This window comes from Piliocolobus tephrosceles, chromosome 14 (assembly GCF_002776525.5).
Source record: "Piliocolobus tephrosceles isolate RC106 chromosome 14, ASM277652v3, whole genome shotgun sequence".
NCBI classification, from domain to species: Eukaryota; Metazoa; Chordata; class Mammalia; order Primates; family Cercopithecidae; genus Piliocolobus; species Piliocolobus tephrosceles.
The window spans coordinates 106951113-106975187 of NC_045447.1; the positions used below are offsets into that span (position 1 = coordinate 106951113).

The 24075-nt window shown below is 44.0% G+C and overlaps 1 protein-coding gene across 3 annotated transcripts in view; it reads left to right on the top strand.

Annotated features, from left to right (window-relative positions):
- FAM120A (family with sequence similarity 120A) overlaps positions 1-24075 on the top strand; it is a 116977-nt gene that overhangs the window by 61965 nt on the left and 30937 nt on the right. For 2 of the 3 annotated variants that reach the window (XM_023187813.1, XM_026447181.1), the window contains exons 6-10: positions 3493-3593; positions 3809-4095; positions 15118-15205; positions 17608-17835; positions 20413-20587. In XM_023187813.1, the coding sequence (XP_023043581.1) occupies positions 3493-3593; positions 3809-4095; positions 15118-15205; positions 17608-17835; positions 20413-20587 (879 nt within the window). The remainder of the gene's footprint in view (positions 1-3492; positions 3594-3808; positions 4096-15117; positions 15206-17607; positions 17836-20412; positions 20588-24075) is intronic. The other variant, XM_026447182.2, reaches the window with a different exon arrangement.

The window sequence follows — 24075 nt, forward strand, 5'->3', positions numbered from 1 at the left end:
TAAGGCCGACTGTAGTTCTAAGAAGAGGTTCCAGTTTAACACCATTCCTATAAGAATTTTATCGTATTTTAATTCAGAGCAAAAGCCCCACAGCTGCATAGAGGTGTAAGTGAGTCCTTTGAGGAAGTAGGTAACTGAGCTGTAAAAAGTCAAGACCACACAGCTGAGGGATTGCAGTGCGTGTTTCTTTTCATTCTGAAAGAACTTTTTACTATTTAACAACTATTTTTAAAGTTACAAAATAGTTTGAAATATAGTAAACTTTTTTGGCCTTTTTTTCTTCTTTCGCTCCTTGTCTTCAGTCTGCGTACTTTTTTTTTTTACCGAAAGCCCACCTCTCTAGTAAGTGTGAAAGGAAGAGAATGAGAAACTGGTGGTGTGATCTCTACACTGGAGCCTCGTGTCCCTTCTGAGAAAGATGCCTGTCATTGTAGAGAAGACACGTAATGGTTCTGCTCAGCTGCACTTGGACATGGAGAACAAGAATGAATTTAGACGAAGGCCTGAATCCACAGAGGCAGACCCTGGGTTAGGAGGCACTTCTGCAGCCTTCAGAAGATGCAGACCAATTAATTAACTCATTGCACTGCTTTGATAGAATAGTGACTTGCTCTGTGGATTCATAGAGAATTATTTGAGGTCAATGATTGGAATGTGATTTTAGAAAATATTCTTTCCTTGGAATTCTTTGGTTTTATGCTGTAATGTAGTTTGTTTGTTTGCTTTGAAGGAAAGTTTGTGCTTTCAAGGACGGTTTTAGGATGTAATGGCCAAAAATCAAAAACAAAAACGATCATCTTCACTTGAATATATGGGTGCTACATGAGTCTAGCCTTTCATTTGTATTATTCCAAAGTTAGGTATGTGAGGTCAGCCACAAGACATTATACACTAGACATTTTACATTGATTTAAATTATACTGTCAGAGCTTGAATAGATTTTATAATATTCTTTGGGCCAAACCTGCCTGTCAGAATCACCTGTGAACAGTTTTTTAATAGCGACTTTGCACACATGGAGGTGCAGATCTAGCGAACATACTGTTTTAGGAACAGCTCCTTGTATTGTCTGTGCCATGCGTGTGTGTGTGCGCCATGCATGCGCGTGTGGGGTGTGTTTGTGGGCACTCCTGTGTGTATCCACACTTGCGTGTGAGTGAGCACTTAATGATGCACGCACATCCCTTAGAGGCGTGGACCTGTGGACTTACTGGTCAGTTAGGAATGTGTTGTGTGCGTGTGTGTCTGTGTGCGTGTTGCGTGCAAGTGTGAGGTATCTGTGACTACACACATGCCAGTCTCATTATTCCTAGCTTCTTATACTGCAGTTGTCTTTGTTTGGTACAAAGGTTTGCCAAACTTGGCAAACTTGGCAGAAAAAACCTCTGCCAAGGTTTTTTCTTGGTGCGAGCCAGGATCAAAGGGCTGTGGCGTTTTAGAGCTTACAGGCTGAGGGCCTTGGAACGCAGGAACTTCAGACGAATTCCAGTCTGTAAGGTTCCTAGTTGTTCTCTGGGGGGAGTCAGCCATGATCTGTGCTTCACTCCCAGCGTCGGTTGGCCGTGCTTGGCTCTCGGGAGGCCGGACCAAGGACAGCGTTTGCTCTCCTGGTCTCACCACACCGGTATTGGCTTAGGGAGCCTCATGCGAATGCTGCCATGGACGTTAGCTTTTCAGAGAACGGGAGTGAAGGTTTGGGGAATGTTTCTGTCCTTACCTGTGTTGGCAGTAGGCAGTGTAAGAGGTGGTGGTTTGTGGGTTGTGTTCCCTTTGCCTGGTGTTTTCTTCTGATTTCATACTGCTATAAAGAACTGCCCGAGACTGGGTAATTTATAAAGAAAAGAGGTTTAGTTGACTCACAGTTGAGCATGGCTGGGGAGGCCTCAGGAAACTTAGCATCATGGCGAAGTTGAAGGGGAAGTAAGGCACCGTCTTCACAAGGCAGCTGTAAGAAGTGCCGAGTGAAGGGGGAAGAGCCCCTTATAAAACCATCAGATCTGGTGAGAACTCACTATCATTAGAAGAGCACGGGCGAAACTGCCCCTGTGATCACCTGGTCTCTGCCTAGACCCGTGGGGATTGTGGGGATTATAATTAAAGATGAGATTTGGGTGGGGACCTGAAGCCTAACCATGTCACCTGGTGTTCAAGTGAAGAGGTTGTAGAAGCATATCTACTGCTTAAAGAGGGAAATTGGAGTCAGGAAGCTTTAGGCTTAGTTTTCTTCCACATTTAAAACAAGCCCAAGGAAGAGATGGTGCAGCCGTGCAAGCCCCTGGCAGATCTGCTGTGTCTCACACAGGTTTTCTATTTTCTCTGTGTCTTCAGCAGTGCATCTTACACCGCCTCAGGGCTCCTTTCATCCCCAGGCCCAGTCCTCAGCCTGACACAACATAGACACTCAGCAACTAAGTGTTCCAAGAGGGAGTGCAGCTCCTGGGGGTCTGCGTCCCATGTCCTCGTGTTTCCTGTGTCCTCGTGTTTCCCATGTCCTCGTGTTTCCCGTGTCCTCGTGTTTCCCGTGTCCTCGTGTTTCCTGATGGTGGTGTTCGGAAGCGCTGTTGACATCTGGGCCCCAGTTGGTCCTTGTTACTGCGGGTCTTGTGCCGTCTCTGGAGCAGCCCTTTATGGGCACCATCTACTCACTCATTCACTTCTGTTGGCTGACGTGGCCCCTGAGATCTCTTCTTGTCCTTAGACTCTGTGAGGCCAGACGTTGAGTGTGGAGGCTTCCAGCCCCTGCCTTCTGTCCCAGCTTCGGGCTGGCCCGGCTTCTCGTCCTGCTGTCCTGCTTCAGCCATTCCTCTATGTGCTTTCAGTCCCCTAACAGATTTCTTCAGTTTGCAACATAGCGTGGGAATGATGACTAGCACATGCCAGCACACATCAGGCAGGTTTATGAAATTATGTTTTAAGAGAACACAGAATCCCAAATTACTCATCCTGTATATGTGTTAAAATGTGTAACCTAATTGCTGAACAATGAAAAACAATTCCTTTTACATTTAAAAACTCAAGCATATAATGGCAGTTGCAATGTACTGTAAACAGAGAAGTTCTCTTGCTTGACAAAGGTAAAGGAAACTGTTCGGTCGACTTTGCTCCTTTCATGCCTGCCAGGGCTTCTGGTTTTATGGAGACCTCAGGCTTGGAGCAGCCCTGAGCAGGGAGACTGAGTTACAGAGAATCCCCACCAAGTTGCAGGCAGTGGGACCGCCGAGTCCCTCAGGAAGTGCACGAGAGCAAGTTCACCGAGAGATCTGGAAAGTTAGAATCCCAGCCCCAGTCCATCAAATCGAGCATCATAAAATTCAGTTGTCCTTACCGTGAAATGGCAATTTGTAATGATTTCTGAGAAGTGGGACCCATGGTGGTGTCGATGTCTGAGCCAGGTGAGGGTAAGATCCCTGGCGCCACGGGCTGGCCGCCAATGCCCTGGGAAACGCCTTCTGTTCACAGCCGTGTGACTCTTTTCTTTCTGTGTTGGTGAAGCAGCCAGACCCGGTCCGTTCGGAATGCCTGGGATGGTGCCGCCGCATGTTCCTCCTCAGATGCTCAACATTCCGCAGACCTCTCTGCAAGCAAAGCCCGTGGTAAGGCCTTCCCTGCGCTGGGTCGGGTGGCCGGTCTCAGACACGGTGTGTGCATTGAATTTCAATGAATGCCAAAATAAGTTCCTAAGCTCTTGAATTGATATGTGAAATAGATGCCAGTGTTTGTTGAAATAAAAATGAGCCGGGAAACGTCGGCCTGGGCCTGAGTCGGGTCCTGCTGGCCACGTGCGCGTGACCTGTGCCCTTCGCTTCAGGCCCCACAGGTGCCCAGCCCAGGGGGCGCCCCGGGCCAGGGTCCATACCCGTACAGCCTCTCTGAGCCAGCACCTCTCACGTTGGACACGAGCGGGAAGAATCTGACGGAGCAGAACAGCTACAGCAACATTCCTCACGAAGGGAAGCACACGCCACTGTATGAGCGCTCCTCGCCCATCAACCCGGCCCAGAGCGGCAGCCCCAACCACGTGGATTCCGCCTACTTCCCTGGCTCTTCTACATCGTCATCTTCCGACAACGACGAGGGCAGCGGAGGGGCGACAAAGTGAGTGGTGCGCGGGTGGCGGGGTGCTTCCTGGCGGGTAGTGACCTGGGGAAGCTGCCTTCTGGCCTGCCAGCCCAGCTGGTGTTGTGCTCAAAGATGCAGTTGGTTGCAGGTGGGTGACGGTCAGTCTGTACTCAGACGGGGGCTCCTTGGACAGAGAGGAGAGAGGAAGAGTAGGTATGTTCTTTGAAGTTTCCATGATTTAAAACCTGCACCATCCCAGCCCCATGGCCTGGAGCCACAGGAACCTTTCTGGGGAGGAATTTGACAAGAACTGGTTTGTGTGATGCCCCAAACATGGGGGCATTTGTCCGGTGTGGTGCCACTCACGCCCACCACAGCAACCCCCGGCTGACCCCCGAAACATTGATCTCCTTCTCCTGGATCAAGGGAGCTCTGAATTTCCTCTCCTTCTCCTAAACTCAGCAGGTCAGAGGACACTTTGGAAATAACACTGTTTGTCCAAGCAAAACCCTAGAAAGCTGCCTAGACCCGGGCTGGAATTGTTTCCTTAGAGGAGTATTTTAAACACTGTGTGTCCCTGAGTAAATGAGTTCACAAATACATAGTTGGTTAAAATTTGATCGAGGAAATATTAAATTTGCACTCCCCCTTTCCTTTAAACTGTCTTATGTTTATAACAAAAAAACAGAGACAGAAAATTTCTTTCCTTTAAGTCAATGTCTCCTTTTCCTTAGTGTGAACTCTACAGCGTAGATAACCAGGACTGGTTGATGTTACATCTATTTCTTATGTAAGAAATGTAGAGACGTGGTTGTCAGTTTCCATGCCAGTTCTTACCTGGAGTGTCACCTGAAGCAGGTGATCTTTCTTCTCCGTCCTCTCTCCATCTGTAAAATGGGAATGAATGTCTGATAACCCAGGGCAGAGGTTATTGAAGGGCTCTCTGCCATCCAGGGACGCACACCCTGTTGATAGCAGAGAAGTATAACATTAATAAATGTTGATTTGCTAAATGTACAGAGAAGTATAAAATTAATAAATGTTTATTTGCTGTGTATGCAATGCCAAGCCTCTAAAATGAAGTAAAGAGTTGCAGTTGAATATTCAAACTTTTAAATTAACCTCTAGCAAAATAATATATTGAGTACCCATTGAATCAGACTCTCTGGTTCGGGCCCCCAAATTTGCATTTTACATAAACACCTCAGTCAGTCTTTAGCACACTGAAGTTTGAGAACAACTGGTAGATGGTCTTAGAAGCCTTTACGCATCAGAATTCTAAGGCATGTGCAGTTTGTTTTAAAATGTGACTCATATCAGCAAAGTCCAAGTGTCTGTTAAATACAGTTTTTGTTTTAGTAAGAAATGTTCTTTCTAAATTCTGAAACATGGGTGAGAAATAAGACAAAAAGCAAAAGCAGTAAGCTTTATAACCCCAACAAGAGTTCAGTGCTAGTGATGGAGATGTGGAAACCAGGTCAGGGTGCTGACTTGGGGATGTAGGTGGTGACTGGAGCATATCTCAGTTGAGGCGCTTGTTCCTCCAGTGGGGAGGGATTGAGAAGAATGTGAGTTGCCCATCTAATTTGGCAAGTTGTCTTTGTTAGGGTGAGCTGAACCTGGAGTGATTAGGACTGCCTGAGCATGTCCTGTCTTTGCTGTGTACACACCGTCCTACCTGTCTGTAAAGGTTCTGGTCAGCTTTGTGGAGCTGGGGCATCTGGCCTCCCTCTGACCTCTTGCAGTGCTTTTTGTCTTTATCCCCAGTATGGCATCTTTCGTGTTTTCTGGAGATGCATCTTGTTTCTGCCAGTGGAATTTGGCCTGGTCAGAATCTTGTGTTTTTCCCATCCTTGTGGTATGAAGTGCCATGAAGAATGCAGGGTACACCCTGTAATCAAAAGATTGGATTCAAGCTGTGTGACTTAGGAGTGACTTAATTTCTTTGAATCTGTTTCTACTTTTATTATAATAAGGAAGAGACAGACATGTTAAAGTTGAGATGAATGAAGGCAGAGGAGACAAGGGTGCTTGTTTCTGAAGGCTTTGGGGTCAGAAACTAGCATTCAACTTGGGTTCAAACCCTTGATCACGGGCATCATCCTTTGCTGCTGGCAGGGACAGGGGTGTGACGTGTCTGCCAAGTAGGGACAGTGTTCATGATTTTCAGCAAGGGTTCTAGTGTGTTGAATTGGTTGTATCTGCAGTGTGTAATGTGCCCCTTAGGCTGTGCATAAGAGAACGAAGAATTGCTTTCATAGTTTACCAAAAAAAAAGTCACTACTTTTTTAACCTTTGGTTTAGAATTGAATGAGGACCCCGGGACCTATGTTGCTCTTTCGGGATGGTCCTAAGGGAATGGGAATTATTCATTCTCTTAGGTAAGAAATACTTAGGCATTTATTTACCAGTGAACAGGGCAGAGGATAGGAGTGACGAGGTCTGTGCACAGGGCTTGCATTCTAGAGGACAGTATGTAAGCAGTGAACATAGAAGCCCTGACGAGTGCATGAAGAAGACGTGCCAAGAGTGAGGAGCGGGGAACTGGGAGCACCAGAGCAAAGGGGGGCGGGAAGACTGGGAGAAAGAAGCAAACCAGCTGATGGGCTGTGGCGTGAGGACCAGCAGGGCTGGGCCGTGCACAGCTGGGTGTGTTCTGAGTGCCACGGGAAACGTGTAGGGCACTTGTTACCCCGTGGCCCGTGGGCCGCGCGCAGCCCAGGATGGCGTCCCAACACAAATTCATCAACTGTCTTAAAACATGATGAGATTTTTTTTCTGACTTTTTTTTTTTTAAAGCTCATTAGCTATCGTTAGTCTATTTTATGTGGGGCCCAAGACAATTCTTCCTCTTCTAATGTGGCCCAGGGATGCCAAAAGATTGGACACTGCTGATCCAGAGTGAGCTTAGCATGACCTTAGGCTGGAGAGACCCTGGTGTTTTTTTGGAGGTGAGTTTACTCCCACCTTGATGCCGTTTACCCTCGAGACAGTGAGTCTCCAGACAGACCATTCAGCTAGTGGAAACAGTTGAACTCCAGAACTCTGGTCTTAGCATGAATTGATGGTAGAAATGTTTATATGTATGTATATATTTAAAAAATTTTTTGAGATGGAATTTTGCTCTTGTTGGCCAGGCTGGAGTGCAATGGCATGATCTCGGCTCACTGCAACCTCTGCCTCCCGGGTTCAAGCGATTCTCCTGCCTCAGCCTCCCGAGTAGCTAGGATTACAGTTGCCCACTACCACGCCCAGCTAATTTTTCTGTATTTTCACTAGAGACGAGGTTTCACCATGGTGGCCAGGCTGTTCTCAAACTCCTGCCTGACCTCAGGTGATCCACCCGCCTCGGCCTCCCAAAGTGCTGGGATTATAGGCGGGACCCACTGGGCCTGGCTAGAAACATTTATAATTTCTGGACTATAAAATAACAGAGGCGATTGGCCTTGTAGATGGGTAGCAAGATGTGCCCCCACCTGCTACGCTCTGCCTCTCGTTGTCCAGCCCTAACTTCTCCTGTCTCTGTAGTGTACGTTCAGTGATACCACAAGGAAGGAGTAATGTGGGACACCCTGCACAATAAACGGCCTAGTTTCCCCAACGATAAATCAGTGGCACTCTTTTAAAGGGTGGTAGTGATGGGCGATGGGGATTGTTACAGAAAAAGACAACAAAAAAAGAAAAAAGCTTCCTATGAATTCAACAGGTAAGTGCTTTTCTAAAATTATTATTATTATTATTACTGTTTTAGGGACAGGGTCTTGCTGTTTCACCCAGGCTGGAGTGCAGCGACATCATAACTCACTGAAGCCTCAAGCTCCTGGGCTCAGGTGATCCTCACACCTCAGCATGTTCCCCCTGAGATGAAAGACATGTTCCACCATGCCCAGCTAACTTGTATTATTTATAGTTATGGGGTCTTGCTGTATTGCCCAGACTGGTTTTCAAACTCCTGGCCTGAAGCCATCCTCCTACCTCTGCCTCTGAAAGTGCTGGGATTACAGGCATGAGCCACCGTGTGCAGCCGATGGCAACTGTTTTAAATGGAAAAAGATACAAATGTGCTGAGTGTGGTACTGTACACCTGTAGTCCCAGCTACTCAGGAGGCTGAGGCGGGAGGATCACTTGAGCCCAGGAGGTCAAGGCTGCAGTGAGCTATGATCATACTTGTGAGTGGCCAGTGCACTGTCTCCTGGGCAATGCAGTGAGAGCTCAGCTCTTAAAGGTATAAGCATGGAATTCACAGAGGAAGCAGCCATCGATAAACATAAAAAGTTGTTCACCCTCAGTAAGAATATCAAAGTTCTATAACTTAGAACATAAGATACCTTTCACAAAAGCTTATAAAATTGTCAGACATTTATTTCTGAAGATAAAATGTGGTGAGGGGTTATGGACGGAGTTATTGGGTCCTGGCTGTCGCCACTGAGCGTTGCTGGATGTTGTCATGACTTGTGGACGTCTGAGAGCTGTGTGGGTTCGGGTGCTCTTTGTGGAGGTTTGCTCTGTGCCTGTAGGAAGGTGGCTGTGGGGTGTGCATGGCAGCAACATTGGTGGAACAGATGTGTGTGACCCCATGCTGTCAAAAGGGTTCATTGCGCAGGAGCCTCATACATACTACAGAGAATCTGCTTTTATAACCCCAAGTTCATGGGGAGGCATCCACACAGATGGCAGCAGATCGGGAAATGCTCTCAGCCAGTCCTCAGGGGCAGTAGGGCAGTCTTCATCTGGGTGCGCTTGGCAGCTCTGAGCTTTCTCTCTTCTTTTTGTTGTATTTCTTTAATATCTTATTCAGCGTTTTAGTTTCTTTAGTTGGGTGAGTTGTTCAGTGTCTTTGTACCGTACAGTTCTCCTGTGCTGTTGGAATGGAAGTCATGGGCTGTGTTACTCTTTTGAAATGTAAATTTCTCTTTAGAATTTTTGGAAAAATCTGTTAGAGGAGGAGTTCTTAGAATATGAGAAGACTTCTTGCCACATAACTGTGCCTGCCTGACGTATTTTTCCAACAAAATTGAAGGTGAACCTGTTAGGAGCTCAGTTCTGAGTTTGATTAGCTACTTTGAAGAGACACAACACTCTCTTTCTAGCATGTTCCTTGAAAGAAAATAGGCTGGTGCTTGGGTAGTGATCAGAACTGGCAGTTATTCTAGGCCTAAAAGAGTTTGGCAATAAAATAAGAAAAAGGGGCCACGTATGGTGGCTCATGCTTTAATCCCCACACTTTGAGAGGCTGAGGCTGGGGGATTACGTGAAGCCAGCCTGGGCAACATAAAATTTAAAAATTAGCCTGACATGGTGGCATGTGCCTGTGGGTCCAGCAACCTGGGTGGCTAAGACAGCAGGATCACCTGAGCCCAGGATTTGGAGGCTGTAGTGAGCCATGACGGCCCCACTGCAGTCCGGCCGGGCAACAGAATGAGTCCCTGTCTCTTAAAGAGGAAAGAAAGAAAAGGAATGAAATGTGTGGCTTTCTAAGTAACGTCTCTGCCAGTTCCTTTGTTAGAGCAGTAGTGCAGAACCAGCATAAACTTGCTTTATTTTTGTTTAAATTTTAAAAATTAAGGTGACATTCTTGTCTTTTTTCCCTTCCTGGTGCCTGTCAGATGTTTGTAATCTTGTTTCAGTTGAATTAAGAATTAAAGCTGAGGCTGGGTGCAATGGCTCATGCCTGTAATTTCAGCACTTTGGGAAGCTGAGGTAGGCGGATCACTTGAGGTCAGAAGTTCAAGACCAACATGGTGAAACCCTTTCTCTACCAAAAAATACAAAAATTAGCTGGATGTGGTGGTGTGTGCTTATAGTCCCAGCTACTTGGGAGGCTGACGTAGGAGAATTGCTTGAACCTGGGATGTGGAGGTTGCAATGAGCCGAGATTGTGCCACTGCACTCCATCCTGGGCAACCGAGTGAGATCCTGTGTAAAAAACAAAGCAAAACAAAACAAGTTACAATTGAATCCTTGTGGAGGTGTTTATTTTATGTTACTTTCGTAGATTCATTTGGACTTGCAGAATCTGAATCAAATCTGAGGTTGATGTATTACAATTTTTAATTCTTTGTTTTATACCTTTTTTCTAATTATCATCTTGATACAAAGTTATATAGAATTCAAACACTGGAAAATACAGTATAGAGAATTCCCCATGATCTTACTTCTAGAGAGGTAATTATATTTGAAAGATTGGTGAATATTCAAGCACCTTATTTTCCTCTGCATCTGCTAAAATAAGATTTTTACGATAACTAGGTCTATCTTAGGGAGAGTAACTTGCCCTTTTTCCTTTTCTTCCATCTTTTATACTTAATATACTTATGTAACTATGTATTCTTATTTGTGCGTGTAAGTATTAATGTGCATATGTACTTAATACCTAATATTTAATAAGATCTATATATGTCCACTTTATTACTTTAATATTTTTGCATAAAATTACTGACATTTTAAAATAGATATGTAAAAGTCCTCATTCAGAGAGAAGACTGAGTTTTTTTCTACCTTGTGTCCTTATTTGTATAAATGTGTTTCATTTTCTTGAGAATTTGTATATGTATCTTAGTAGAGAAAGCCCTGTGGAACAGGACAGCTCCACATTTATTATTTATTTTGACATGTGGTGTTATGGAGGCATCTCTTGCATAAGTCTTGTGTTCCCCTCCCCTGTTAAGTTTTGCTAATGACTTGTACTCCCTGGACCAAATCTGGTCTGTGAAAGATGAACCACAGGAAGGCAGGCTGTTTGGTGTTAGCGTGCTCCATGAGCAGCACTGAGACCGAGCTGCTGGCAGGAAGCGGTTTGCTCAGAGTCTCTTGGTTGGTATTTCTCGGTGGCGTTGTGACTTGAAGCTCGCAGGACCTCAGAGCATTCAGATGTGCGTGGCAGGTTTGCTGTGTTGTTTGTATATTAAATTAGCTGATGAATAAGCTCAATGAATGGTAGCTGTCACTACTTTTTAAAAATTAACTATTAGTATGCTAGAAAACCAGAACACTGATTCGGTTTTTAGTGTAAAATAACTAAAAGAATTGTATTTGGCTCCCTTTGATCTGGTATCCTAGGAAGTGTGTACCTGATGTGCCTGTTTTGCTTGAAGATGGTGTTGAATGTTTTTCTTGTCCTTTAAGTCCTTTCCAACTCCCCTTCCAAAAAAACTTTGTGTTTCCCGAGGAGAATTCCATCGTGCCCTGCTCCAGGATCCGGAGGCGTGGGTCCTGGGGCTGAGGGAATGACTTTACTATAGCTGTGGGTTTTTCTTTCAGATTGTTACGCTCTTGTTCCAGACAGATATTTGCTTTATATTTATGTTTTGACTTCTTAACACATGGTACCATTTCTAATATCTTCTCATAAAAGTGATTCTGAATTTTATACGTTGGCAAAAAGTAATCATCATCTATATCATTGCATTGTGTGCTAACCATCCACTAATCTGTGTAGACATTTCGTATTGGTCTTAAGAAAGATGTGTTGATGCAGTTAGGTGTCTCTGAATCCTCACTTGCGGGGTCCAAGGGGACTGCTCCGTGGCCAGTTGGGACTTCTTGGTCACACAGTCTTCTGATGACAGTGAGAAGCCCTGACAAGGCTGTGAAAGAAGTTTGAGCCATCATCTGACTGCCACATGGAAAAGTGCTTTCTGTGTTCCTGACGTTTTAAGCTCACCCATTACGTGAAGGAACCTGAATGTGTGATGTTAGCTTAACTAGGGCATGAGAAGACTAGACCTATTAGGTGTCTGTCTCTGTGACTCTTGTAGCTTCCCTGGTCAGGGCACCCAGATACTGGTGCTTCTGTAGGGAGATAGCACTTGGCAGGGCCAGGCCCTGCAGGAGAACTCTGAGCATCTTTCCAACCAGGCCGAGGCTTTCTGTTGCCCAGGCCCTCTTTGTTACACTATCAGAGACCCTCCCGGCTGTCTGTTCTCAGCCCTGTTGAGTTGGGGAGCAGATAGAAATGAAAAATTTATACATGCCAGATAGTTCTGCTGTGAATTTGATCTTTTCTTTTCTAAATTTAATGATTTATTTTCTTCCATTTTGGTTTATTTGCCTTTGCTCTTTCCTGTTGACACAGAAGTCAGCTTTTACTTAATGTTCTCTTTCTTTTCTGCTCCATAAAGGGAAACTCTACACCCCTGACAGTCAGGAGCATGAGTGACACGTCATACGCTGGTATACTTGGTGTAAACCAAGTTTTATTTGGTCTTACTTGGTGTAAACCAAACATCATTTAGGAAATAATTCTTATTCACACCAGAACACCAGTACATTTCCATCCTAGTCTCACCAACCTGCTGAAAGATGGAGAAAAGAAATCATTCAGTGACTAGAACAGTTTACCGTCCTCCCAGGCTTTCGTACAGAAGCTCCAAACGTTCCTAGTGAAGTGAGACCTTGGCACACCTCTCTGACAGCCTGAAAATACCCCATCCTATAGTGCTGGGCTTCCCCAGCCACCGAGCTGACTTGCCAGAGTCACCCTTTCTGTTGTTTGAGTGCTGCATTCTCACATATGTATGAAACTGTAGCCATGGTTCGGCTCTGCCGTGGTAGCAGGTGCCAGTAGTTTGAAATAAGGGTCTGGGTTTGAATCCAGCTGCTTTATTTGTGACTGTGAGTAGATTCCTTCTCTCTGAGCCTGGATTTGATCATTTTATCATTAGAGATTTATAGTGTGGGGGTGGGGACGAGATTGTGAGAGCACCACAGGCTTCCTGCACAGTGCCCGGGTCACTGACTCTACTTCCCTGTCACTAGTACTTGTCTCAGCACGTCTCAGTGCAGTGTGAGACAGTGAAACGTCTGGTTTACGTACGTGGTTCCAGGTGTCCGTTTAAGGTATTATTAGTTGTGTGAAATGAAACATAAATATATCTAGAAGTATTCTAAAATGTTATCCATCTGTTCTTCAAAGCAAAGAATTTGTCATATTCAAAATTTTTTTTTTTCAATTGTAATATGTTTGTCCTATTGAAATATATTGGCCTGCTCAAAAACTGTTTCTTGTCAAGATGCTTTTCAGGCAAAATTTTAGATTTTACAGTATGATTGTTAGAAGGTTATATGAGCATCCAGGTTATGACATTTATTTTTAGATTGATAATTTACATAGAACAACACTAAGGCTTGCAAGTGTAGGGGTCTCTGTGATCTCAGGTGGCACTGGCATGAACCTGTTGGCTCTCAGTTTTAGTAGAGAGGTGCGTCCCCTCCTTGGTTGGCACTTTCCTAACACTCGGCCTCCCCTGCCCCACCATCCTAGGTGCATGATCCTCTAGATCCTCTTACCCTGCAAGAGCCCCAGACACTCTAGGGACAGATACCCCAGGGATGGGCGCTTGGGGGTCTGCATGGTTAATAAGCATTCCACATGAGTCTTTAAGCTTAACAACAGTTTGAGAACGTGTATTGTTCTTTACATCCAATGGAAGATAAACAAGATTTGTGCCAATGTTGCCATGTACTTCTAGGCCAGGATCTAGTGATTTATTGCCCCCTGCATCTCCCAGCTTACTGACTCTTGCTTCCCTATCAGCACATGCTCATCCGCCTCCTGATCCTTTCTCCATTGTCTGCTCACATGGTGCCCTCAGTGACTGCTTTCTCAGTGGGACAGATCACCACACTCTGGGGATGCCTGCACTGGTTTTTGATGTATCTGAGCCGCTGCTGGTGTTTCCTCTAGTTTAAAGTTGCAGGCAGAGATTGTGCATGAGGTAGTGAACTTGAACAGAGCAGTGGTTTCTCCAAGCTCCATGAAGACCGGGAAACCTGAACAGGGTGGGTGAACTTTTCATGGCGTGCGTGCGGTATCCTTGGCTGGATGGGTCCATCGTGTGACTGTGGAATCTTTTTGCATTTTTTTTTTTTCCTTTTTTAAAAGACTGACCTAAAATGAAGTTGGTTGGAAGACAGGAGAATTATCTGGTCTTAAAACCTCTCCATCTGTCATGTGAGTCAGTTACAAAGGCAGGCCAGTTGACCCATGCTGGCATGCCCTATGGCCAACACTGGTTTTCAGAAGGTAGTTTGGGCATAGAACCTTATAGTGGAAGGGTGAGTGCACGGAGCACCACAGCCATCCCTGCCTCAGGGTCACACTGTGTACTGAGGCTCCAGTGTGGTGCTGTGTCCTGCTGGCCCTGCTCAAGCCCCTGCATATCCTCTGCTACCTGTAGACAGTGCATTTCACATTTGCCTGAGGACTATGGTAACCCATATACTACAAGTGAACAAAGACTTTAGGAAATAATGCTCATTCACACCACTCATTCTGGTCTGTCCTGTTTCATTTTTTTTAAATGCTCGTTAAACCCATGAAATTGTTTTCCCAGACTGTTAATGGGTAACAGCACAGTTATCTCTTATTCTGGAATTGGAGTTGCTCTGTGATCTTCTCATCACTTTTTCCTTACCCCTTTTTTTCTCCCTACTTTGTTAAATAAAGCCGTCCTCCAAATAAGTTCCCATGCCCTGTTCTGTGAACCCAGCAAGTTTGTGCCATCTCGCTTTGCCTGGAGTGTACCTTCCCTGCTTTTCAGATTTGCCAGTTCGAGTCACCTCTAGTTTTAGCTCTAATGCCCCCTCCACATGAATAGGGTGGAGTGCCCTGTGTGATGTATTATCGCCTTACATTTATTTATACATTATGTGTAGTATTCAATCCAGATAACATTTAAGTCTTCTACTACCTCATAACTGCCAATTAAATGCCGATCTTTTGTCTCGCTGTGACAATGGAAAGATCCTCCAAGGCAAGGCTTGCCTTTGTTTCCTCTGCATCCTCCATAGCGCTAAGCACATCACAGACCATCTCTAAACTGCCGGGTGGCTCCTCTAAGTTAGGCGTTCAATAGTTTCTTTTCCATAGTATGTGGTTATCACTTACTCTTTTGAAGCAGGAAGAAATATTACTATAATAGAGTTATTTCTCGACGTTGTGTTTATTTTAAAAGTATTGTTATCATGAGCCTGCAGACTTAGCTCAGGCCCTTCTTGTCGTTGTCAGCTGGTTTGTGAAAGTGATTGGACAGTAATCATGTTCATTTTATGTTTAGCCATATCAGCGGGAACAAGATTGGCTGGGAGAAGACAGGAAGCCACTCAGAGCCTCAGGCACGAGGAGACCCAGGAGACCAAACAAAGGTAGAAAGTCTATGCCTTTTAGTTTTTGAGTTCTGACTCATTTTGTATTAGCATACTGTATTAGTGATCAAATAGTGAAAGATAATATCTCTCTTTTAATCAGGTCATGTAAACCTTTACAAAGGGGATAAGCGGGGAAGGAAGAGTTCAGAGCTACGCCCAAGCCTGCTAGTCTCTCTGCTAGTCTCTCTGCTAGTCTCTCTGCGTGGCAGGCAGCTGATTTCCTCGTTGTTTGCTCACTGCATCATCTTGGACAAGGTGCTTAGGACCTTCCTGAGCCCACACTGTTGTAGGTTTTTGTGAAGATTCACTGAGAAAGCACCGGGGATGCTAAATTTAACTTCCCCTCCTTTTTTTCTTTTTCTTTTTTAGAAAAGTTTTTTATTAAAAAAAAATTTTTTTTTTTGAGATGGAGTCTCGCTCTGTCACCCAGGCTGGAGTGCAGTGGCGCTATCTCAGCTCACTGAAACCTCTACCCTCTGGGTTCAAGCAATTCTCCTGGCTCAGCCTCTCTGGTAGCTGAGATTATAGGCGTGCACTACCACGCCTGGCAAATTGTTGCATTTTTAGTAGAGACGGGGTGTTGCCATGTTGGCCAGGCTGGTCTTGAACTCCTGACCTCAAGTGATCTGCCCTCCTCAGCCTCCCAAAGTGCTGGGATTACAGACGTGAGCCACCACGCCTTGCCTCTCCGCTTTTCTTCTACTTCTACCTGTTAATAGTGATACCTAAAAATACCTTTTTAATTTGCAAAGCCACGTCTGCCGCATGTGATTACCAAGAAGGAGCAGGTTTCCTGCTTGAAGGTTTTGGTGGTTAATATGCAGGGTTGCCTGAATATCAGACATTTGTCTAAAGAAGTCATACTATTAAATGATTGTTCTGCAAATAAGAAACAAAAATCCTTTGTGGATACATATTATTTTCAAAGCACCTTCCAAAGCATTTTGAGTTGTTTCACATCTGTATTCTTATGGAATGGAGAGTGTAGAAAAACTAGTGAATTATCTATGAGTTATTCTTCTTAAGACTAATGTTGGCACTTTGTGTTTTAAAGAATAAAATTAAGCACTTAATTACACACCATTATAAAGAGTATACTTTAGAAACAGAAAAATGTGTAGGTCTTTTTTTTTGAGACAGAGTCTCGCTCTGTCGTTCTGTTGCCCGGGCTGGAGTGCAGTGGCCAGATCTCAGCTCACTGCAAGCTCTGCCTCCCGGGTTTACGCCATTCTCCTGCCTCAGCCTCCCGAGTAGCTGGGACTACAGGCGCCCGCCACCTCGCCCGGCTAGCTTTTTGTATTTTTTTAGTAGAGACGGGGTTTCACCGTGTTAGCCAGGATGGTCTCGAACTCCTGACCTGGTGATCCGCCCTTCTCGGCCTCCCAAAGTGCTGGGATTACAGGCTTGAGCCACCGCGCCCGGCCAAATGTGTAGGTCTTTAGGGTGGCGTTAAATCAATCAATAAGCAATTCTTATTTTCGACATTTATTCTGATAAATTTTATCATACAAATAATCATTGCTCTTGGGCAACTATTCAGATAATTCAGACTGTGCTAAAGTGTCTCCCTTCCTTTTTCCTTTCCTTAGTTCTACTGCCTCGCCACAATCCATCACTGTGGTACTAATTTGGGGTCCAGACTCTTTCCTGTTATGTTCATACACTCCACGTCTGGGGGCTTAGTAGTTACAGAACGGGTGTTTTCACCGAACAGTGTATCATGAACCTCTTTCTATGTCATTATCTGTAGATCTGAGACCTTGTTTTTAATGGGATTATGCTGTGGCTTAGCAGGTTTTGGGGCTTTTGGTTTAATTTCTGCTTGTGTATAGTTAGGGCTTTATAATGACTACAGAGAATGCTTGAGTTTGGGTTTTTGTTTGTTCTTTAAGTACCAGCTGCGGCACAGAGTCAGCCCTGGATTAGAATTCCATTTCTATGTGTTGGGGTTGCGTAACTGTGTTCAGACTGCACAGCCTCTTGGAGTGTTAGTTTTCCTGTTTGTGTAGAGATCTCAGGCAAGGTCTCGAGAAAACGAACACAGGAATGGACCACATGGATGATGGACACGTGAGAGCCACACGAGATAGCGAGGCTTCCGCCTCCAACGCAGAGGGACTGCAGGGTGACACAGAGCAGCGGGAGCAACAGGCCCACTGTCCTGTGGCACGGTAGATGTTGATGCTGTTTCAGTGTGCGAAGCTGTTCAAGGAGAGGGACTGGATCAGGGTGCTGTCTGTTTCTTCTGTCTTTAGGGTGGCACCAAATCTGGTCTCTCCAAGACAGGACCTGTCTTTGTCCCCTCTGTGTCCGGCAGGTGAACAGGCACCTAACATACTTGGAATGAATGAAAACATGACGTATCCTCGTTTTCCTCCCTTCTGCTCTCTGCACTGTAGGCAGAAGGCTCGTCCACTGCCTCTTCAGGAAGCCAACTAGCCGAAGGCAAGGGAAGCCAGATGGGCACTGTCCAGCCAATCCCGTGCCTCCTGTCGATGCCCACCAGGAACCACATGGACATCACCACACCTCCCCTGCCCCCCGTTGCACCTGAGGTGCTGAGAGTGGCCGAGCACAGGCACAAGAAGGGGCTGATGTACCCCTACATCTTCCATGTCCTGACGAAGGTATTATCAAAGGGGCCCTGGAGTGGCTTCTGTTATTTGATGAGTGGCCATTCCTATGGGTGTTTTGTCCTTGTGTCCTTTTTTGAACCATTTTTCTGTCTTACTAATCTATTTGAAGCAAAGTTCGCTTTCCCCTTGCTAAACATTGAATGAAAGATGAACATTTATAACTGTAAATACAGTTTAAAAGTAACTCGTGAAAAGTCTCACTTTTTTCCTTCAACTTAGTATACAATATTTTTATACTTCTAATGAAATCATGTATCACATTATTTTATGACTTGTAATTTTTTTCTTTTTATTTCAATTTCAGAATTTTCTTACACCATATTTGTGCTGTAACGTCAGGTTTAATTCTCATGTCAGATACAATATCTGATTCCTTTATCATTTGTGCTTAGAAAATAATGTTTCCCCCTTTGAATGGCTCGTAGTACTTCATGTGTTTTGACTTGTTCATAACCTCATAGCGTGCAGTTTTAATAGTGCTAAGAGCAAAAAATGGAATACAGGATTTTGTGAACATGCGCATAGTCAGAAAATGCAACTGTCTTTTTATACAGTGTCATAATTTCACTTTATTAGTGTCTTATAGAATGTATGCTTAAATATATACATATAGTGTGGCATCAATTATTTTTTAATCTTGGTGTCTCAAATGTATCTATGTGTATTTAAATTTCCTCGGTGATGTGTAGTCTTTACGTTGGCACCTTTAATCTTAGCCCCACAATTTAACAAGTTACCTCAGTTACTAGATTGATCCTGCAGAGTTGGTTTATTACTATCATGTATTATTAGCATGTTTTCCTCAGTACCTATACGACCATATATAACCAGACTTCTGTCTGCTCTCTACAACCCATCTGTGGTTTGTAAATCGAGTCAATAAATGCGATAATGAACTCCTGTTCTCTAATCCTCCAGAGGCGGACTTCAACTGTTAACCAGCTAATCCAAATACTGCTTACTTTTGTTAATTAAAGGACATGGAAAACATGTAGCCAGTACTATTTGCTCAGATCCTTTATTTTTTAGTTGTAATGCCTCCAAATCTCATCTATGATTTGATATGGGTATGCATTTATAGTATCACTTTTCAGATTATGGTTGTAAGGTGAACATTTTATTTTTCAGGTTCAACATAAATTATAAAGGGTAAGTGAAAAGTAATTGTGTTGTGGGGAGAGCATTTTGCTAAGTTTAAGGAACCAAAGTTTTGGGAAGACATCTTTCAAAACAACGTGTTAAGAAACAACACTCATTCCTCGTGGGGCTGTTTGAAATGTAAGGTCCCCAGGAGCCACCTGATGTGTCCACACTCCTGGGTCTGATGCCTGGATAGTCGGTTAGATCTATATGAGGGTTGCAAGTTGTACCAGCATACTTTCTTATTTCTTATGAATTTCAAGGACAAATACTGATAAAATGACATGGTTGAGATAATTGTCTTTTCAGATTTTAAAATGCTACTTAAGTTTTTTCAGTTTATCCTATAATCTAAATGGCTCTGGTATTTAATTGCCCAGGCTAAGACATTTACAGTGAGATGCATCTTTATGGTAATGAAGAGAATTTGCAAAGCATCATATTATTAAGAGAAATATTCCCTAGATGAGAGTGTTAGAACACATGTAGCTACTGGATTAATGAATATGAAAGTACGGAGGGTAAGGGGAAAGACCAGTTTGGAAATTAAACTTATGTGAAAGAAACAGCAAATGTTTCAAAATTATTATTTAAAGCGTATATATCAATGAACTTCACAGACATTGAGGTCATAAGTGCATTTTTATGCTCTGAGTATAATTAAATAAAATTTATTGCACGATATCTTGAGATGTATTTTGATGCTGTAAGATCCCTGAGACTGATGAATTTTGGCAACAATCTCAGCTGCCAAAGGCCACAGTCAGTCATTTGTCTCTTGGCAACACGTTCTTGAGTCAGATGCGGTTCTTGCCGTATTGGACCTGGGACATGAAAAAGATGGAGTGCTTTTGTTTTCTGCCCTAGTGGCTAGGCATGTCCTTACCCGCAATGAGACACATTTCTTGAACACCTGCCACACTATGGCAGAAGTCTAATACATGAGGTGGTAATTTGCCATGCAAGAACTTGGCAAAGAAAATTTGACCATTGTATTTTCAGGATATTCAGTTCTTTAGTTTGCATGTAGGTCATTGAAAATTTTCAATTATATTGCCTATGACCATCCCCACTCTCTAAATCAAAGTTGCAAGTTCTCAGTCTTTTCTATTCTGTTTGTTGTCTGATGTTATCTGTCTGGATTGTTTCAAAGACTTTGGAACATCTACATGGTTTTCTTTTGTTCTTGGTTTCGGATTAAACATAAAATAATGCAGATTTTATTTTGATTCTTTGAGCATATGCTTTGGCCACAGCCTGCCAAATGAACTCTTCCTAAACGTCTTTATTTAGGCAAGTTGTTAAGCAGTTGATTTGGAATGGAATTGCAGTGTCATTAACTGGAGATAATACAGTGTATTTCTGTGAGTGTATTGTAAATTCAACGTGAAAAATGTGCAATGTTATTCTGCTTTCTTCCATGCAAAGGGTGAAATCAAAATTGCTGTTTCTATTGAAGATGAAGCCAACAAGGACCTGCCTCCGGCCGCTCTGCTCTATAGGCCAGTTCGTCAGTATGTTTACGGAGTCCTGTTTAGTTTGGCAGAAAGCAGAAAGAAAACTGAGAGACTTGCTTTTAGAAAGAACAGACTTCCACCAGAATGTATGTACTGTAACAATCCATTGTTTGTTTTCCTCGGTACCTCGTAATCTCTTGTGCATTTTCTAAAGCCTTAGAAGAATCATGACTGAGTTGACCCCGAGTGCCTCTATGTAAAGGCCGTCATCGGGGCAGTAGGCCAGGGTAAAGGCTCTTAGAAAAGGAGGAGAAGCCACAGACTTTCTTCCTCAGTAACATTCCAATAATGATGTTTATTCAGTAAAATAATAAAACAGGTTTACACTTTAAAGTGAATGTTGATCTGAAAGCAGACCTGAATTGCCACCACTCTCTGTAATTACCACGTCTTGGTAATCAGGACGAGTGTGTTTCTGTGCTCTGGTTTTCATGAAACAAAGATCTGCTCTCTCCAGAAGGCCAGGGTCCTGGAGAAAACTTCCAGCAGGTCTCTGATTGGCCATGTTTGTGCTGTTGGAGTGCCACCACGCATGGCTCTGCAGCTGTAGCGGAGGTCGTGGGACTCACGGATCGTCGCAGGATTGTGATGATTTGTCTCGGAATCCTCTGAGACATGTGCACTTCCAGCTGATCAACTCTGGGTGTGGGGGGTGCAGGTGGAAACACTGAAAAGGATTGCAAAGGTGGTCAAAGATGAGGTCAAAGCATTTTTCTTTTATCTTCTAGTGGGCTTGTGTAATACTTGGAGAAAATGATGCCTTTTTGTTCTAGGTAATTTTATTTCCTAATGTAAGGAATGTAAAAGTAACTGTATATTTAGTTGGAAATATAGAAAAGAATCCTCAAACATATACAGTCTAAGAATATTATGAATTGTGGAAATTGTAAATTACTAGATCTTTCTTTGAGCCATGGATAATTAGTTACAGACTATTCGTTTGTGTGGTGGGTCAATGCAGGCCTCCTGAGATGATGAAACTCCTTGTCAGCACTGACTGTGTGCAGTGCTGAGCTTTGGAACTTTAACCTAAGTTCATTAGATTTAAAATGTTTCTGTTTGCAATTACTATGACAAACTTGCAATCCGTAAGGCGTTAAAGTGAAGCACTTCTCACTATCCTTCCTTGGTGATAGTTGTCCTGAGAGTGGTTGCTGAGCTGCTGGTGTGACTGTCACCGGCAGGAGGTGATCAGGACTTCTGTGTCTTCGATGGCTGGAGATACCATGTGGAACAATGAACATTGTAAATGACATTCTTCTCAAAGGTTCAGGACATTCTTCAATGTACCTGTTTTCATTCTTTTCTCACATTGTGTGATCCATTTGCTCACAAAAGAATGGCATTTCTTTCTTTGCACATGGCTGGTCACTTGTCCTGGCCTGTCACTACTCTTCACTTCTCCTGCAGCCTGACCAGGCCCTCAGACCCCCTTTTTTCAGTTGTTCCTCTCTCCCGGGCTTAGCGTGCCTGCGCTGCAGGCTCTGTCTAGTCCCAAATCCTGTGACATCCTGGGTGCCGCAGCTCCTTTGTCCACAGCTTCAGAGCACTGCACTGGCTTCGTGGTAGAAGGTATTATTTTTTATTTGCTTGTGTGTTCTAAAAACAGTGTTACCTTTACGCAGCAAACTCCTTTAGGCATTTCCAGTGATCACCTCGGGCTGAATAGGAACGAGCTTTGTGGCTTCTGTGCTGTCCCGTGGAGTCAGATGTGACTGTCCCCTACCCCTCCAGTGTTGGGCCATTCGGCATCATTGGTGTGCTGCACCATTTGGCATCGTTGGTGTGCTGCGATACCAAACATGCCCAGGAAGTGGAGTCTTGACCTGGTGCCTGCTGCATGTCTGCAGCACGCACGTCCAGTGGTGCTTCTCATGCTAGCTCCCCCTCAGCTGTCTTGGTCTAGGTTGAGAGGTCTCCGGCTGGGCCTGGGAGAGGCTGTCCTGTTAATGCGCAGTAGAGAAAGCTCTCAGAAGGGCCAGAATGTACAGAGCATGTGGATGGTGGGGAGCAGGAGGAGAGGTGGGGATTATGGAAGCCAGGGCAGGCCACAGCTTTCATGGTGTCAGACTGCCCTGACCTTCAATGGGCAGACCAACTCCAGCTGGAATCAGAAGTCACAGGAATGCCATCAAAGGAAGAAAAGACAAGAAGGGTTGGGGAAGTCTGAAATGACTCAAGCGAATGGGGGTGCCATTGATGTCGGTGGAGGAGGAAAGAGACACAGGAGAACACAAAACAAGATGGTGGCAGCAGGTGGCACTGGATCTTCTCTTGAGATGTGGCTGAGATGGCCAAAGGAAGGCTGTATCTTCAAAGTGAGAACTTTCAGGAACTCCCTTCCCTCCTCTCCTCTTCTCCTGTCCTCCTTCTTTTTAAGGATGGGAGACTGAATAGTTTTTGGTTATTGTTATGTTCTTTTTTTGACCAATGGGGAGGATTTAGTGGGAAAGAGGTGAGTTTATCAAAGAGAATAGGAAAAAATTAGTCCTGATAAAGAGTTTGTATTAGTAGACTTAGGTGGGAAGGAGGAGCAGAGGCAGGAGTTCATACTTTGGGGCCACCTTTGTTGGTGAAGGCAGGAAGGATTGGGGATAAGGATGCATCAGATTTGGTTTGGGAAAGGGAGTCAACTAGCACTGAGGAAAAGGACAGAGGCCCAGCCAACCGCGCTTGTTAATTGATCATGGAGCCTGGGTATTTTCTCCACTGTGGAGGCTGAGCTTTGCCAGTGGTAGTTTAGTACTTCTTAGATGGTAAATGAGATTTTAAAAGTGATTTCATAAACATTTATGTCTTTTGCTATTGTGTGTATTACTCTTAGAGCAGCGTGCAGCAGGCAGTGAAAGAATGAATAATTGGTTTAGGTACACACAGCTTGTTGGAGATGAAGACCTGGTTTGGTGCATCAGAAAATTAAACTCTGTTGTGTGAGAGCGTGCATAAGTGCTGAGATGCTTTGAAAGGTCAGTGGTAAACAAACTGCAGTCTTTTCTGCTCAAGTGATTTATGAACTTTGATTTTGACTTTTCTGTAGAGATGGGAAGCCATTGAAGGTTTGTTACAAATGATGTTTCCATTTAGAAAGATGAGTTGGATAGCGATGTATGGACCGAATCAAAGCAGAAATGAAGCCTTTAAGTGTCAAAGATAGAGCAGGTGCAGATGACCTTTGCCTAGACAGTTAAGACACTAGAATGGAAGTGTTTAGAAAGATGCATTATTAATGTGCTATGACAAATACAAATTTATTTCTGAATGGAAAAGATGTATAGATTTGACCTGAGTTTAGAAGTTGAGAGACCTTACTCAGTACCGTAATTTCAGTGGTTGAGATTTTTATAAGCAGCTTTGGAATCTAGGTCTTTATAGGGAGCTGATAAAATTGAACTTATTTCATGCGTAGTTACATTCATGAGGGGGAAACAAGCCTATAAAAAAGGTTTTTATGTCAGTGATATATCCATGATTATCACCCTAATTGGAACACCAGCTCTCCAGAAGGGATATTTTTGTTTTGAGAATATCTTGTGATTGTTAAGCCTCAATACTCTCAACTTGCTCAAAACCAACC